This window comes from Caretta caretta, chromosome 1 (genome assembly GCF_965140235.1).
Source record: "Caretta caretta isolate rCarCar2 chromosome 1, rCarCar1.hap1, whole genome shotgun sequence".
NCBI lineage: Eukaryota > Metazoa > Chordata > Testudines > Cheloniidae > Caretta > Caretta caretta.
In genome coordinates, this window is record NC_134206.1 from 220371341 (window position 1) to 220387819 (window position 16479).

Sequence of the window (16479 nt, forward strand, 5' to 3'; positions counted from 1 at the left end):
ACCAGGTTATTTGAGCTTCTTAACCCCTTACAGGTAAAGGAGGGATTTTATACTACCCTTAGCTGTATGTTTATGACACAGGTAATCTATGAGAGTCACACATACAGCATTGTACATGTCCAAGTAGAATGGCTAAAGCTATTTAAATTAATCCTCAAATTTGGAAATGTCCTTCAGATGTGACCAGAAGGACTAACTATCACAGTAAGGAAAAAGGAGACATCCTAATTCCAAACTACGGTAATGGCTTCTGTGTTGGGAGTAAAGCTGGTTGAGTTATTTGCTGGAAACAAATTTGTTCAGAGAATTTAGCACTCTTTTGCCTGTTTGTAAATTGGTCATGAAAAGACGATGATCTTTACAAAATGTATTCTTTATTCAAAATGGTATGACAAAAGCATTCATGAACGAATTTCAGCTCATGGATTACGTGAGCTTCGTACTGACTATTTGCTAGATTATTTGGATTTCGTTAGCAAAATTGTGTGATTGGCCACCTAAAATCACATGATATTGATTCCATCCCCTTCTGGATGGCCTAATATAAATAAATACTCCTGGGGGCATTCTGCGTCAAAAAATTAAAAATTATGCACACAATATTTTAAAATTCTGCAAATTTTGTCAATAAATAAATGTGGCTCCAGCATGGCCGTGGGGAGCACAGAACCCTGGCTGCACTGAGGTAGGAGATCACCCTAAAGCCCCCATCTCTCCTGGTACAGGGACTCAGCAGTGAGGCTGTACCCGACCTTGACACAGTGCAAGGGCCGGGCCTGCCCCAGAAATACTCCAGTGTCCTGCCCCTCTGCGCCAGGTGAGGCTGCGCAGGCTCAGCCCAGCAGGATCCAAGTTTGGAGGGACTTAGTGGGGAGGTGAGGGGGGGAACCAGGTGTGGGGTGAGAGGGTTCTGTGTGGGCAGTCTGGGTGTGGGCAGCTCAGTGGGAGACCTGGGCGCACAGGGGCTCGCTGAGGGGTTCCAGGTGCAGGGGCAATGGGACTCTGCAGGGGATCCAGGTGAAAGTGGTTGAGGCTCAGCGGGGGGGTCTGGGTGCTGGGGGAGTGGGGCTTGGTAGGGTGGGGGTCTGGGTGTGAGGGGCTTGTCGGGGGGGTCCAGGTATAGGGCTTGTCAGGGTGTGGGTTCGATGGGCCTGCTTAACTGGGGAGTCCCAGCTGCTGCCAAGGGGATGCTGCATGCCAGGCTCCCGCTTCCCCTCTGCGATTCCCCTATCCCCTTCCCCCACTACCCCTTTCCCTCCCCTCACTCCCACATTCCCTTCCCCCTGCCCTATTCCACCCCCCTTTCCTTCCCTACTGCCTCTTCTCTCCACCCCTCACCCTTCCCTCATTTCCCCTGCCCCCCCTTACCCAGCCCCACTGCAGGCACTCACTGTTGCACAGGAAACAGGAAAGCTCCCAGCACACAGATGGGGAGACCGACTGGCACTAGGACCCAGGAAGCGGCGTTCAGCTTCAGAATCAGAGGAGCCAAATCGCAGCCTCCTTCAGCTGGGCAGCTCTGCCCTTGCATAAATGAGTGGGAGCAGTGGAACATAACAGTGGGAGCCCCCCCACCTTGCCTCGGTTTGGGGGGGCAATACCCCCCAAAACGGCGCCCGTGTTCGTCCCCATGCCCCCTTCCCTCGCCTCTCGCGTGGCTTCCCATTTTCTGCAGGGAAGCAATGAAATTCTGCCGGGGGGGAGGAGAGACATTTTCTGCGGGTGCGCAGTACCACAGAATTCCCTCAGGAGTAAAACAAACTATTTTCATCTGTGCCTGAAATGCAAACCTTGACATTTGGTGAAGGGATGGATTTCCACTTTTGCAAAAGTGAATATTTGTTGTGTGAAGGAATGACAGTTTCTGTGGGTTGGTGAGGGCCAGCGTGACCTGCGTTAGCCCAATACAAATACCACAGTCCTTAATGCTATATTTGCATTCAAAGTAAGGTTCTGGTTCTGGTGCACGTGTAACGCTAATAGACCCCAGTCGCGGTCAGCTGGGATCAAACCTGGGACCTCTGGAGCCTCTACTGCATGAGGCCAAAAGACACAAGTCTCATCGCCAAGGCTGTAGCAGACACATCAATCTCTAGCTGGTCTAGCTGCCACTTGGGGGCAGGGAGGGGGCACAGTGCCACACCAAGCAGGTGTGGGTTACATATGCATACCTTCAGAAGCTCCACAACCCCTCCACGCTTTCAACACTCATCACCTCTTTTAACGTTCACTTTAAGTTAAGTGTAAAAGAGTTCACTACATCCTGAGCCAGATCCAATGCTCACTGAAGTCATCAATGGGAGTCTTTCCATTGACTTCAATAAGCAACAGATCAGACCCCAGGTCTACGTTTTTGTTAAATGAAATGGAAACACAAGTGTGTAGCGAGCTGTTAGACCAGTGGTTCCCAAACTTGTTCCGCCGCTCATGCAGGGAAAGCCCCTGGCGGGCTGGGCCGGTTTGTTTACCTGCCGCGTCCGCAGGTTCAGCCGATCGCGGCTCCCACTGGCTGCGGTTCGCCGCTCCAGGCCAATGGGAGTTGCTGGAAGTGGCGGCCAATATATCCCTCGGCCCGCACCACTTCCAGCGGCTCCCATTGGCCTGGAGTAGCAAACAACGGCTAATTGGAGCCACGATCGGCCGAACCTGCAGACGCGGCAAGTAAACAAACCGGCCCAGCCTGCCAGGGGTTTCCCTGCACGAGCGGCGGAACAAGTTTGAGAACCACTGTGTTAGATATTACTTCCAATAGCGTTCCCCAGGCAGGTCTCGATTTTTCAAGGCTCCTTTCAGAGGTCTTTGTGAAGTCTCAGTACAAAACTAAGATGATCTGGATGACCGGATGGATTGCAGCCTCAGCAAGTTTGCGGATGACACTAAGCGGTGGGGAGAGGTAGATACGCTGGAGGGTAGGGATAGGGTTCAGAGTGACCTAGACAAATTGGGGGATTGGGCTAAAAGAAATCTGGTGAGGTTTAAAGACAAGTGCAGAGTCCTGCACTTCGGATGGAAGAATCCCATGCACTGCTATAGGCTGGGGGACTGACCGACTAAGTGGCAGTTCTGCAGAAAAGGACCTGGGGATTACAGTGGACGAGAAGCTGGATATGAGTCAACAGTGTGCCCTTGTTGCCAAGAAGGTTAACGGCATATTGGGCTGCATTAGTAGGAGCATTGCCAGCAGATCGAGGGAAGTGATTATTCCGCTCTATTCGACACTGGTGAGGCCACATCTGGAGTACTGGGTCCAGTTTTGGGCCCCCCACTACAGAAAGGATGTGGACAAATTGGAGAGAGTCCAGCGGAGGGCAACGACAACTATTAGGGGGTTGGGGCACATGACTTATGGGGAGAGGCTGAGGGAACTGGGCTTGTTTAGTCTGCAGAAGAGTGAGGGGAGATTTGATAGCAGCCTTCAATTACCTGAAGGGGGGTTCCAAAGAGGATGGAGCTCGGCTGTTCTCAGTGGTGGCAGATGACAGAACAAGGAGCAATGGTCTCAAGTTGCAGTGGGGGAGGTCTAGGTTGGATATTAGGAAAGCACTGGAACGGGTTACCTCGGGAGGTGGCGGAATCTCCATCCTTAGAGGTTTTTAAGGCCCGTCTTGACAAAGCCCTGGCTGGGATGATTTAGTTGGGGATTGGTCCTGCTTTGAGCAGGGGGTTGGACTAGATGACCTCCTGAGGTCTCTTCCAACCTTAATCTTCTATGATTCTATGAAAACTGCTGCTAATCTAGCATAACAGCCAACTCTTACTCATAATAAATTTAAGAAGGCCTAGACCTTCAGGTATTGCAGGGGAATTGGTATTTCAGCAGATGTTTCAATGGTGGATACTGCCAAAAGGATGAATGTTTTAGACCACATGGACCATGCAGTTCACCAGATGATTTATTAATAAATATTTTCACGCATTCTTTGTGATCAGGAAAAGGTTCTTCTCTCAATCCACTTTTTCCATCATGTGCATCTATTCCTGAAAAAGCGATTACAGCTGCCCCACAGGAGAGAGTCTTCTTGTAACTGGGAGAGTAATTGAAGTTTAGTTGGTAAATAAATGAAAATTTCCTGGAAGCAATGACCAGAGGGAACGATGTCTGAGAATATATAATAAGTAGATTCCGAACAAAATGATAATGGAAGAGATATAGCAGCTCCTGCTCAGTGCGAACTAAGACGGGAGTATTAACAGTTACATTTTGGTGCCAAAGTGCTGCCTGTCTGAGAAGGAATGAATAAGGCCCTTACTAACAAAAATGGGGAGGATGGGCAGCAAGGAGAAAGATTTGCCTCTTCTCAGCCTTTAAGAAAGCTTTTGACTCAGTCTGGTACGTAGGGCTATACTTTAAACATAGACAAAACGGAATTGGAAGGGGAAGACAAAACACATGACATGATTAAACCTATGTCCCTCGCCATCAGCCCTGCCGGACAAAAATCAAATAAGCAACAAGAAAGAGGAATACGACACTGGAGGCATGATTGCAGCAGGCGTAGACATACCTGAGCTACCTTTCATCTAGTAGCTCGGACACCAATTGCAGTGAAGCCACAGCAGCACGGACTCCAGTGTGGGATAGTCACCCACGGAAGTACCTTTGGTCCTAGGCAGACTTGTACAGCCTGCACTGAAGCCCACGATGCTGCAGCTTTGCTAGCTAGATTAAAGCTAGCTTGGGGATGTCTCCACGTGCTGCAATCACACCTCCAACTGCAGCGTAGATATACCCACAGATGAAGCCTCAATCACAGCCCGTGAAATTTATACATCAATGACCCTTCCCGGAAACAGTTCCCAAATGCAGAACTAACATGAGACAATCTCAACGTACAATGCTTGCGAAGTGCACATTACCCGGCAGTACCACTGCTCATCTATTTGACGGAGACATACGGCAGCACTTACGTCTTAAAATCAAGTAAAAAGCAATATAATCTTATGAAACAAGCTTCATAACAATCAGAAGTCAAACCAAATATTCCATTGCACACCCAGGACTAGACCATGTTGAATGTAAACTATACAGGTATCAGCCTCACTATAAAACATTAGGAAGCTTCAGAAGGTCAACAAGATCACTCGGAGAAAGAGCACTGCATGCTTCCTACACCATAAACATCCCTCGAGATGCTCATTACTCCCCTATTACGTTCCTGCAATAACTATTCAACAGTACAATCAAACTCACTCTGCTATACATGAGGGGAAACTCTGGACCTAGCAATAATTGCAGACTACATGGGACGTGTCAGAATCACAAAAGAAATGCTGCATCTGCAATTCTGTATACACATACTACACATACACAGGAATTTCCCACCCGCAGCTATAGGGCAGACCTAGGACAATTCTCCTTACTTATCGCCATACAAAGAAAAGATGCTCCGTTTACGGTGCCATCTCCACCAAAGCAGTATCCCTAAGCAAGGGCCTGAAATATTTAAGACAAAACCTACTAGCTAGAAGCAAGTATGGAAGACATGGAGGGGTGGGCACTGACAAGAGCCAGCGGCAGTGCCCTGGGGCAAGAAGCCTTCTATGATTCCCAACTTCAAGCAGAAGGGAGGCTGAGTTAACTGGGGTGACAGGGTGGGAGATGCCAGAAGCTGGGATGGCCATTTTTGTGATGGTCACATGGATAGGAAGTTCTGAGATCAGTATCCAATCAATCAGAGCACAGGATTGAGAGGACGGCAAGAATGTAAGATTACAATAATCGTTACTTAAAGATGGTCCCTGTTAACTGAGTACTAAACGTATCCCAGGCTAATAAAGTTCTTATTATCTTAGTTAATAAATACTTCTGCCTCAAAGTTTATTTAGCCCCGGACAAGATTATTACCTTGCAAAGAAGAAGCACGCTCAAGTTGTTATTAAAATATTGTATAGATCATGATGCATGTATACAAACAACACACACACATATATATACACACACATAAACCCAGATCCAGGCACCTGTCAGGACAGAAATATAAAGAACCCAGAAGATTGTCAGTATCAAGATAAGAAAATATACATTTTGAAAGAAACCTGGAACACAATAGCTCTGCAAGGGAAGTAGTACTGATGAATTACTTCGGTTAGGATTTGTATTTTTAGTGATTAGGCATCCATTATCATCCCACATCTGAATGCCTGCAGAAAAATCTCACTATTAAAGACCACACAGCCAGGGCCGCCCAGAGGATTCAGGGGGCCTGGGGTCTTCGGTGGCAGGGGTCCTTCCGCTCCGGGTCTTTGGGGCACTTCGCCAAAGACATGGAGCGGAAGGACCCCCCCACCGCCAAATTGCCGCTGAAGACTCTCGTGGGGGCCCCTGTGGGGCCCAGGGCAAATTGCCCCACTTGCCCCCTCCCCCCCCCAGCAGCCCTGCGCACAGCCTATCAACAAAGCTAACCCCTCTCCTCTCCTCCCAATGACATCATCATATTTGATTCAACATGGCTTGACTTTTATAAAAGACTTTCTGGAATATTAACTACAGATTTCGAGTGCATTGCCTACAGCTAATTTCTATGTGTGGTATGCAACTGAAGTGAAAGAGAGCAGTTATGCATTAATTCATGTAAATGAGTTAGCAAGACAATTTTAGCAATACCAAAGGTGTCAGAAAGCCCAGAGATATAACCTAGATTTGAAAGATTTGCAAAAAATGAGAATTAAACTCATTCCACATTTTGTCCTGATTGTTTTACTATAACCATCGGGGTAAATTGGCCAGTGATCCAAGTTGCACACCGCGTGTGTATTAGTCAGAAAAAGAGTAAGTGGGGCCAAAGTGGTCTAAACTGCACCAATCTGGAAATCATTTGGCTGTGCAAAATGAATGTAACTCCATCAAGTCACTCCAAATTTGGAAACACATATGCATGAATGTGCACATCGGGGGAAAGAAGAGAATTATAGTTGAAAGTATGGCCAGTCAAGAAGGATGTACTGGGGGTATGTCAAGGGGAAAGACCTACTGTGGTTGCTCAGAGGTGTGCAAGCAGTTGAACAGTGGCTCATTGGAGGGATCAAGATACAACAAACCCCCTGCCTCTAATAATCCTTGCAATACGAAGTCCACACAGCCTCCCTTCTGACAGTGTTGTACAAAAATGCTATCTGTCCAAAGAGCTTTCAACATTGGCAAATCCTGGATGGGGTAAAAATTAGGGTTAGACAGGCAAGCTAGCTTCCAAATAGATTTATTTATTATTATTCTAAAATGTGCTCAAGGAGGTTTTCCCGATTGTAACAAGTAAGAGTACAACTTGTCCAATAAAGTGATTAACAGCTAGGTCAGTGGCTCCCAGTGGGAACAGTGGACTGCTAATAATATGTGGAACATTTGGTGGTGACCTTAGAACTGGCAGGTCACATGGCACTGCCTCCTCCTCCTTCCTTCCAGGTGCTTGTGCAAGCATCCAGGTTCTTCACTGCAACTTTTATTTTTAAAGGGTAAACAATGCTTCACACTGAAGTTAAAAATCAGGCCAGATTCTGATTCCAGTTACTCTAGTGTAAATTGAGAGTAACCCCATGGACTTCAGTGAACTAAATCTGATGTAACAGAAATCAGAAACTGGCTCATCGTTGGGTTTTTTTTATAAGTATTTCTGCTGCCAGTGCCACAGAGATGTTGCCCAGTTGGAAATGGGAGAAGTCCATGTGATTGCACATGGAAGGGGATGTCCAGCAGACAATCTCTGTTAAGACGTGGTCCAAACTCTATTAATATGTGCTTCAAAAGATGTGGTCCAATAAAAATAAAACTAAAAATCCCTGAGCTATGTGGATGGAACTAAAGATCTCCACTCTTTCCCATCCCCTAATACAGCAGTTCCCAAACTTTTGAGGGTCGCACCCCCTCTAACCCCGAGCTGGGGCTGGAAGTGGGGCTGCCACTGGGGGTGCGTCTGAGGCCGGGCGCAGGTCTGCAGCCAGAGGCCGAGGATGAGGGTGGGGAGTGGAGCTACGCCAAGGCTGGTGACAGGGCCAGGCGTGGTGCCGGGAGCCAGGGATGCGGCTGGGGGCAGGACCAGAGCAGAGCTGGGGCAGGGACTGAGTGGTGCTCCCTCTCCACCCCCATAAGGGCTAGCCTGGGCTCGCCATGCCCCCCTGACATTCCTCCATGCCTCCCTAGAGGGGCGCACCCTACACTTTGTGGAACTCTGCCCTAAGAAACTCAGAATGCTGACAAAGTCATTGATCTCAAACGTTCAGCCACATAATTGATTTACTTTAGCATTATTCATATCGATGGAGTGTTGTTTAAGTGATGGATAAACTAGAATATTACTGCCAATTATTCTTACCACACAAAGTCCCATTAAAATCAAAGTACATACTCTATGCATTTCAAAGAGAATCCGTAAATAGAATACATAGTAAAACTACTGTACTACACTAGCTGCTTACTCAATAATATTTTTATTTCATAAGAAGCAGCAGCAGCCGCCGCCATATTAGCCTTACTTTATAGTACATTTTAACTTAGCACATCAGAACACAAAGGGGGAGCAATCATTAGCATGATGAAATACTTTAAAAGGCACATCGTGACCTTCACATGGAGCAGCAAGGACGTACAATGAATTCCTTCCTCAAGAGGAAACCTGATGGAACATGCAGCTCTAACAACAGAACAGAAATTCCCCACAGTCTCATATTGATTAAAAAGTGAAGATCAGAAGGGCTGTGTTTTAAACCATAAGTGCCTAAATTGCACCTACGAAATTTGTGCACCCAGGCACACCCAGACGATTCTGCACATATAACATACATTTGCACGTATGCATATAGGTAAGAATTCTGTACGTTTTACTGTTTTGCATACACCTTTACTAGTTTGCATGTGAGTGAAGGAATAATTTGGTGATGGAATTGACTTGGAGGCGCTGGAGTTTGAACATTTTAGCCCTAAATTGCTCAGATCCGTTTGTGACACCAGAAATATTATATGGAAGAAATATGAATTTTAAAATTCTGCGTTTAAGACCATTTTGCATATGGACCTCACAATCTTTGTATTGTTCTCCAGATGTTTAAGGCAAACATTTCAAAGCAATATCGAAATTTGTAAATTCAAAGCTGTTGTGCTCCTCCGTTATTAATAACGTTAATAAAACACTTATTCCCGGAAGCCAGTCAGGCATTTGCAAATTAAAATAACAGTGTGTCTAACTATCCAGTTTGTGCAGCAAACGGCCTTTCTAGATGCTGATGCAAGTGTTGAGGTTGTTTTGAAAACGTATCCCTTTAGAACATAGGAGATTTAAACAGATACAGTGTAAAAAAAAAAATCAAGATTAATCCCCGCTAGTGATCATCATGTGTACTCTTTTATTTATCTGTTACCATAAAGAAGTTTAACTACTGCATTATTATCAATCTCAAGTGTTCAAAAACCATAAGTCAGGACCCACAAAAATCATGATACTGGCTTACAAATAATGAGATTTCAAAACTAACTAAATAAACTGGGGTTCTTTTTGTATCTCTCTGTTTTCTGAGCCTGTAGGGTGCACTAGGTTCATGTTTTCAACCTATTCTTCACAACAAGGGCTAGGGAAACTTTCTTGGGGGGTGGGGGGGTGGGGATTAACTCTGCTTCTCTTGCAATCTCTTGATTCCAGCAGCTGGGGCTTTAAGAAAGAACACCAAAAGTTGTATGACTTGTGATAAAAATAGCCCCTTAATTGGTGCACAAACACTCAAAAGGGAAGACAGGCCTTTTATAAATAAAGATCTTATCCTGGCACAGGGAGGTAGAATAGCTTCAGAAGCATCTTGGTGCATAAGTGGACTGTTCACATTGCCTCCCCTTCTATGGAGTGCAGCATATTTCAGCTTCACTGGCCAGTACAATGGGGATTGAACTGTAGCTCCACATACCCTCTGTCCCTCCCTGCCCATCCCCACATCCTGGGGGGAGGCCTGAGGGAAGGGGTGAGGGAGCACACTGACCTGAGCACACAGACTGCAATTCTGGCCAGCCTTTTCATGGGTCACAGAACGCTGGGGTGGAGAAAAAGGCTCCTTATTGCCCCCGCTCATTGTGCGCCTAATGTAAGGGACTAGGTGAAGCCATTCGAAAGTGAGCAGGTTACAAATATTAGAACCGGACAAAATTATTCTATTTTTAAAATATCATTAAATATACAGCAAATATTACTTAGCCATCTCTAACATTAGTTGTCCAAGAGCAGACACTAGCCATGCAGCAGCGCCTCACAAAAAGCTCCATTGTACATTTCTGTTACCCAACACACCCAGGTACTTCGTTTTTACTTGACCCAGGAACTCTGGAAACACAAAGGGTCTAATATAAGCATACGCATTTTAGCAGGAAAACACAAAGAAAAGCCATGTTACGAATGAGAGGAACACCAGATTGAACAGAGACACTGATTTATATGGTCAAAAATGTTGTACTGCCAAAAAATTAAGCAACTGTCTCAATAAAACACTGCACTAGTTCCAGGGTGTACAGTGCAATCTAATCATAAGGGCATATTAGATAAAGGCTGGCCACGAGAGGTCTCTGCATCAGGAAGAAGAAACGGCAAGCAGAATATATAGATCTAAAGTAAATCACGCTGAATGGAAACACTCGTCTTCCATAAGTGCCAAACAGGTGGCAAAGCAGAAACGAGGGCAGTGACGGATTATTCAGGGCTAGAAAAGAAATAACCAATTAATTTTTCCTTGCAGTTGATTACATTGAAGTGAGTTTTAGCTAATGGATTTAAAAGTTCAGGGAGGAATTCACACATGCCTCAGTGCCATATTTATAATGCGCTCTACAGCCTGAGTAAGGTTTTTCTAAATGTTTCTTCCCACTGCATGGCTGTGAGATTCTGCCCTTCAAGGTATCCTCAATAGTTCATCTCTTGCTTGGTATCACACTAAGTTTCTATTCAAAGGTCATTTCCCTAAGTAAATAGGTTCTCAAGGCAATGCAGTACTACAAACTTTATCTCCTAGTATGTGACAATAAGATCTTATAGTCCACGCTTACTACAAACACTTACTACCAGGCTCAGGACCTGATCCAAAGCCTACTGAAGTCAATGAGAGAGTTTCCATTGATGTCAATGGACTTTGGATCAGGTCCACTTCTGAAATCCCACTAGCTGCCTATCTGCATCTTTATGCACTTAAATACCTTTGAAAATCAGGCATGTCATGCTTACTATAAAACATGTCATTTTTAACCTGGTCTTTTAAGCACTGAAATATGCTGCAGCAATCAAAATATTCTGTTATTAAATTTGAAGAATTTTCTTAACAGGAAGAATTAAAAGCACAGATTTTTACCCTGCTTCTTGTTAGACATTCTTACCTCAGCAGGTTAATTAACTGTCAAAACATCAGCAGAAAGGCTTTTGCAATCCTTTTCCCAGGAAAATCTGCATTTGCACTGGATATGGAGTCCATGCTAACACCTGAATTTCATCCCACTGCATTTTGCAACAAAACTTGATCTGCCCCAGGCTTTTACCAGATTTCATAATTAAGTAGAAAGGACAGTAACTATAAATGCCAGCTACAGTGTCGGTATTACAGCAGCATCCACTCTGCAAAAACAATCTGCTGTTCTCTGATCCATTCTGACATGCTGTGGTTTGTTTCAAAATCATAACTGGTACTGTAGTAAACAAACATGAGCTTGTAAAAACTACCAACATTGTGTTTTGATTCACTGAGAAATTTTCCATCCTGTACACCAAGGATGACCAACACCGAAACTGGGCTGGAGGCAAGCTTTGTCACAAGGATCGAAAATTGCCTGAAGGATCAATTAATTCATACCGTGGAATGGAAAGCAAGAATGACCCTGGTCCAAAGGATATGGAAGTGGACTGGGACTCAGGAGAGCTGGGTTTTATTCTGGGCTCTGCCAGTGAACTGCTCTGTGACCTTGCGCAAATCACTTCACCTCTGTTTCCTCACCCATCCTTGTCTTGTCCATTTTAATTGTAAGCTTTTCCAGGAAGACACTGTACAGCGTCTGGTGCAACGGGTCCTTGATCTCATGTGGAGTCTCTACGTGCAACTGTAATACAAATAACAGCAACAAGCATATACAGCAAAAAGTGTAAGGTGCTCAGACACAAACATGATGAGCATGTTATCAAGAAGATATCTGCCCAGACAGAGATGAGGTACTCAGTGATCAACAGCAATGCATCATATCACAGTCAAATGTCTCTAATGGCATGCTCCAGAGATTGTAATTGGGCCCTGTTTTATTTAATATTTATTCATGATTTGGAGGGGAAAGTCGATAATCAGCACATAAATGAAATCCACAAAGGATAGGGGTCTTAAAAATAAATGAGAACAGAACAATACATACTAGCTGAAAAAAAGCTGGACATTAGGGGAGGAAAATAAGCTTCAAACTTGAAAAATGAAAGCTGGGGAAAACTCATCTGAAAAAAAGAGCTATTTAGCTGGTTTTATTTGCTTCCATTTTAATGAGGATTGGTCTTATGTTTTTAATTTTACCATAATTATTCCCTTAATATGTTGTTCAGCTCCCTTGACAGGGTTTGGAAGGAAATTAACAGGAGGAAGAAACTCAGAAAGTAATAATACCAAATGATATCTAAGGGTATGTCTACACTACGGAATAAGGTCGAATTTATAGAAGTCGGTTTTTTAGAAATCGGTTTTATAAATTCGAGTGTGTGTGTCCCCACAGAAAATGCTCTAAGTGCATTAAGTGCATTAACTCGGCGGAGCGCTTCCACAGTACCGAGGCAAGCGTCGACTTCCGGAGCGTTGCACTGTGGGTAGCTATCCCACAGTTCCCGCAGTCTCCGCTGCCCATTGGAATTCTGGGTTGAGATCCCAATGCCTGATGGGGCTAAAACATTGTCGCGGGTGGTTCTGGGTACATATCGTCAGCCTCCCGTTCCCTCCCTCCCCCCGTGAAAGCAAGGGCAGACAATCATTTCGCGCCTTTTTTCCTGAGTTACCTGTGCAGACGCCATACCATGGCAAGCATGGAGCCCGCTCAGGTAACCGTCACCCTATGTCTCCTGGGTGCTGGCAGACGCGGTACGGCATTGCTACACAGTAGCAGCAACCCCTTGCCTTGTGGCAGCAGACGGTACAGTACGACTGGTAGCCGTCATCGTCATGTCTGAGGTGCTCCTGGTCGCCTCTGTGAGGTCGATCAGGAGCGCCTGGGCAGACATGGGCACAGGGACTACATTTGGAGTGACTTGACCAGGTCATTCTCTTTAGTCCTGCAGTCAGTCCTATTGAACCGTCTTATGGTGAGCGGGCAGGCGATACGGACTGCTAGCAGTCGTACTGTACCATCTTCTGCCGAGCAGTCATGAGATGTGGATGGCATGCAGTCCTTCTGCACCGTCTGCTGCCAGCCAAAGATGTAAAAGATAGATGGAGTGGGTCAAAACAAGAAATAGACCAGATTTGTTTTGTACTCATTTGCTTCCCCCCCTCCCCTGTCTTAGGGGACTCATTCTTCTAGATCACACTGCAGTCACTTACAGAGAAGGTGCAGCGAGGTAAATCTAGCCATGTATCAATCAGAGGCCAGGCTAACCTTCTTGCTCCAATAAGGACAATAACTTAGGTGCACCATTTCTTATTGGAACCCTCCGTGAAGTCCTGCCTGAAATACTCCTTGATGTAAAGCCACCCCCTTTGTTGATTTTAGCTCCCTGAAGCCAACCCTGTAAGCGCCCCTCCCAGCGTCAGAGCAATGGCAAACAATCGGGCATCTGAGAGTGCTGTCCAGAGCAGTCACAATGGAGCGCTCTGATGGGGCTAAAACATTGTCGCGGGTGGTTCTGGGTACGTGTCGTCAGGCCCCCGTTCCCTCCCTCCCTCCGTGAAAGCAAGGGCAGACAATCATTTCGCGCCTTTTTTCCTGAGTTACCTGTGCAGACGCCATACCACAGCAAGCATGGAGCCTGCTCAGGTAACCGTCACCCTATGTCTCCTGGGTGCTGGCAGACGCGGTACGGCTTTGCTGCACAGTAGCAGCAACCCCTTGCCTTCTGGCAGCAGACGGTGCAATACGACTGGTAGTCGTCCTCATCGTGTCCGAGGTGCTCCTGGCCGCGTCGGCTGGGAGCGCCTGGGCAGACATGGGCGCAGGGACTACATTTGGAGTGACTTGACCAGGTCATTCTCTTTAGTCCTGCAGTCAGTCCTATTGAACCGTCTTATGGTGAGCAGGCAGGCGATACGGACTGCTAGCAGTCGTACTGTACCATCTTCTGCCAGGCAGGCAAGAGATGAGGATTGCTAGCAGTCGTATTGCACCATCTTCTGCCAGGCAGGCAAGAGATGGGGATGGCTAGCAGGCGTACTGTACCATCTTCTGCCGAGCAGCCATGAGATGTGGATGGCATGCAGTCCTTCTGCACCGTCTGCTGCCAGCCAAAGATGTAAAAGATAGATGGAGTGGGTCAAAACAAGAAATAGACCAGATTTGTTTTGTACTCATTTGCCTCCTCCCCTGTCTAGGGGACTCATTCCTCTAGGTCACACTGCAGTCACTCACAGAGAAGGTGCAGCGAGGTAAATCTAGCCATGTATCAATCAGAGGCCAGGCTAACCTCCTTGTTCCAATAACAACGATAACTTAGGTGCACCATTTCTTATTGGAACCCTCTGTGCAGTCCTGCCTGAAATACTCCTTGATGTACAGGCACCCCCTTTGTTGATTTTAGCTCCCTGAAGCCAACCCTGTAAGCCGTGTCGTCAGTCGCCCCTCCCTCCGTCAGAGCAACGGCAGACAATCGTTCCGCGCCTTTTTTCTGTGCGGACGCCATACCAAGGCAAGCATGGAGCCCGCTCAGCTCACTTTGGCAATTAGGAGCACATTAACCACCACACGCATTATTCAGCAGTATATGCAGCACCAGAACATGGCAACGCGATACCGGGCGAGGAGGCGACGTCAGCGCGGTCCCGTGAGTGATCAGGACATGGACACAGATTTCTCTGAAAGCATGGGCCCTGACAATGCATGCATCATGGTGCTAATGGGGCAGGTTCATGCTGTGGAACGCCGATTCTGGGCTCGGGAAACAAGCACAGACTGGTGGGACCGCATAGTGTTGCAGGTCTGGGACGATTCCCAGTGGCTACGAAACTTTCGCATGCGTAAGGGCACTTTCATGGAACTTTGTGACTTGCTTTCCCCTGTCCTGAAGCGCATGAATACCAAGATGAGAGCAGCCCTCACAGTTGAGAAGCGAGTGGCGATAGCCCTGTGGAAGCTTGCAACGCCAGACAGCTACCGGTCAGTTGGGAATCAATTTGGAGTGGGCAAATCTACTGTGGGGGCTGCTGTGATGCAAGTAGCCCACGCAATCAAAGATCTGCTGATATCAAGGGTAGTGACCCTGGGAAATGTGCAGGTCATAGTGGATGGCTTTGCTGCAATGGGATTCCCTAACTGTGGTGGGGCTATAGATGGAACCCATATCCCTATCTTGGCACCGGAGCACCAAGCCGCCGAGTACATAAACCGCAAGGGGTACTTTTCGATAGTGCTGCAAGCTCTGGTGGATCACAAGGGACGTTTCACCAACATCAACGTGGGATGGCCGGGAAAGGTGCATGATGCTCGCATCTTCAGGAACTCTGGTCTGTTTCAAAAGCTGCAGGAAGGGACTTTATTCCCAGACCAGAAAATAACTGTTGGGGATGTTGAAATGCCTATATGTATCCTTGGGGACCCAGCCTACCCCTTAATGCCATGGCTCATGAAGCCGTACACAGGCAGCCTGGACAGTGGTCAGGAGCTGTTCAACTACAGGCTGAGCAAGTGCAGAATGGTGGTAGAATGTGCATTTGGACGTTTAAAGGCGCGCTGGCGCAGTTTATTGACTCGCTTAGACCTCAGCGAAACCAATATTCCCACTGTTATTACTGCTTGCTGTGTGCTCCACAATATCTGTGAGAGTAAGGGGGAGACGTTTATGGCGGGGTGGGAGGTTGAGGCAAATCGCCTGGCTGCTGGTTACGCGCAGCCAGACACCAGGGCGGTTAGAAGAGCACAGGAGGGCGCGGTACGCATCAGAGAAGCTTTGAAAACCAGTTTCATGACTGGCCAGGCTACGGTGTGAAAGTTCTGTTTGTTTCTCCTTGATGAACCCCCCCACCCCTTGGTTCACTCTACTTCCCTGTAAGCTAACCACCCTCCCCTCCTCCCTTTAATCATTGCTTGCAGAGCCAATAAAGTCATTGCTGCTTCACAGTCATGCATTCGTTATTCATTCATCACACAAATAGGGGGATGACTACCAAGGTATCCCAGGAGGGGTGGTGGAGGAGGGAAGGAAAATGCCACACAGCACTTTAAGCACAGCACTTTAAAAGTTTACAACTTTAAAATTTATTGAATGACAGCCTTCTTTTTTTTGGGCAATCCTCTGTGGGGGAGTGGCTGGTTGGCCGGAGGCCTCCCCACCGCGTTCTTGGGCGTCTGGGTGT

At 46.7% G+C, this 16479-nt stretch overlaps 1 protein-coding gene across 6 annotated transcripts in view; it reads right to left on the reverse strand.

The window, feature by feature from the left end:
- TSPAN11 (tetraspanin 11) overlaps positions 1-16479 on the reverse strand; it is a 193238-nt gene that overhangs the window by 139246 nt on the left and 37513 nt on the right. For 5 of the 6 annotated variants that reach the window (XM_075120765.1, XM_075120769.1, XM_075120761.1 and 2 more), the window contains exon 3: positions 11933-12049. The exons of the other annotated variant lie outside the window; for it this stretch is intronic. In XM_075120765.1, coding sequence (XP_074976866.1) covers positions 11933-12049 — 117 coding nt within the window. The remainder of the gene's footprint in view (positions 1-11932; positions 12050-16479) is intronic. 6 annotated transcript variants of the gene reach the window in all.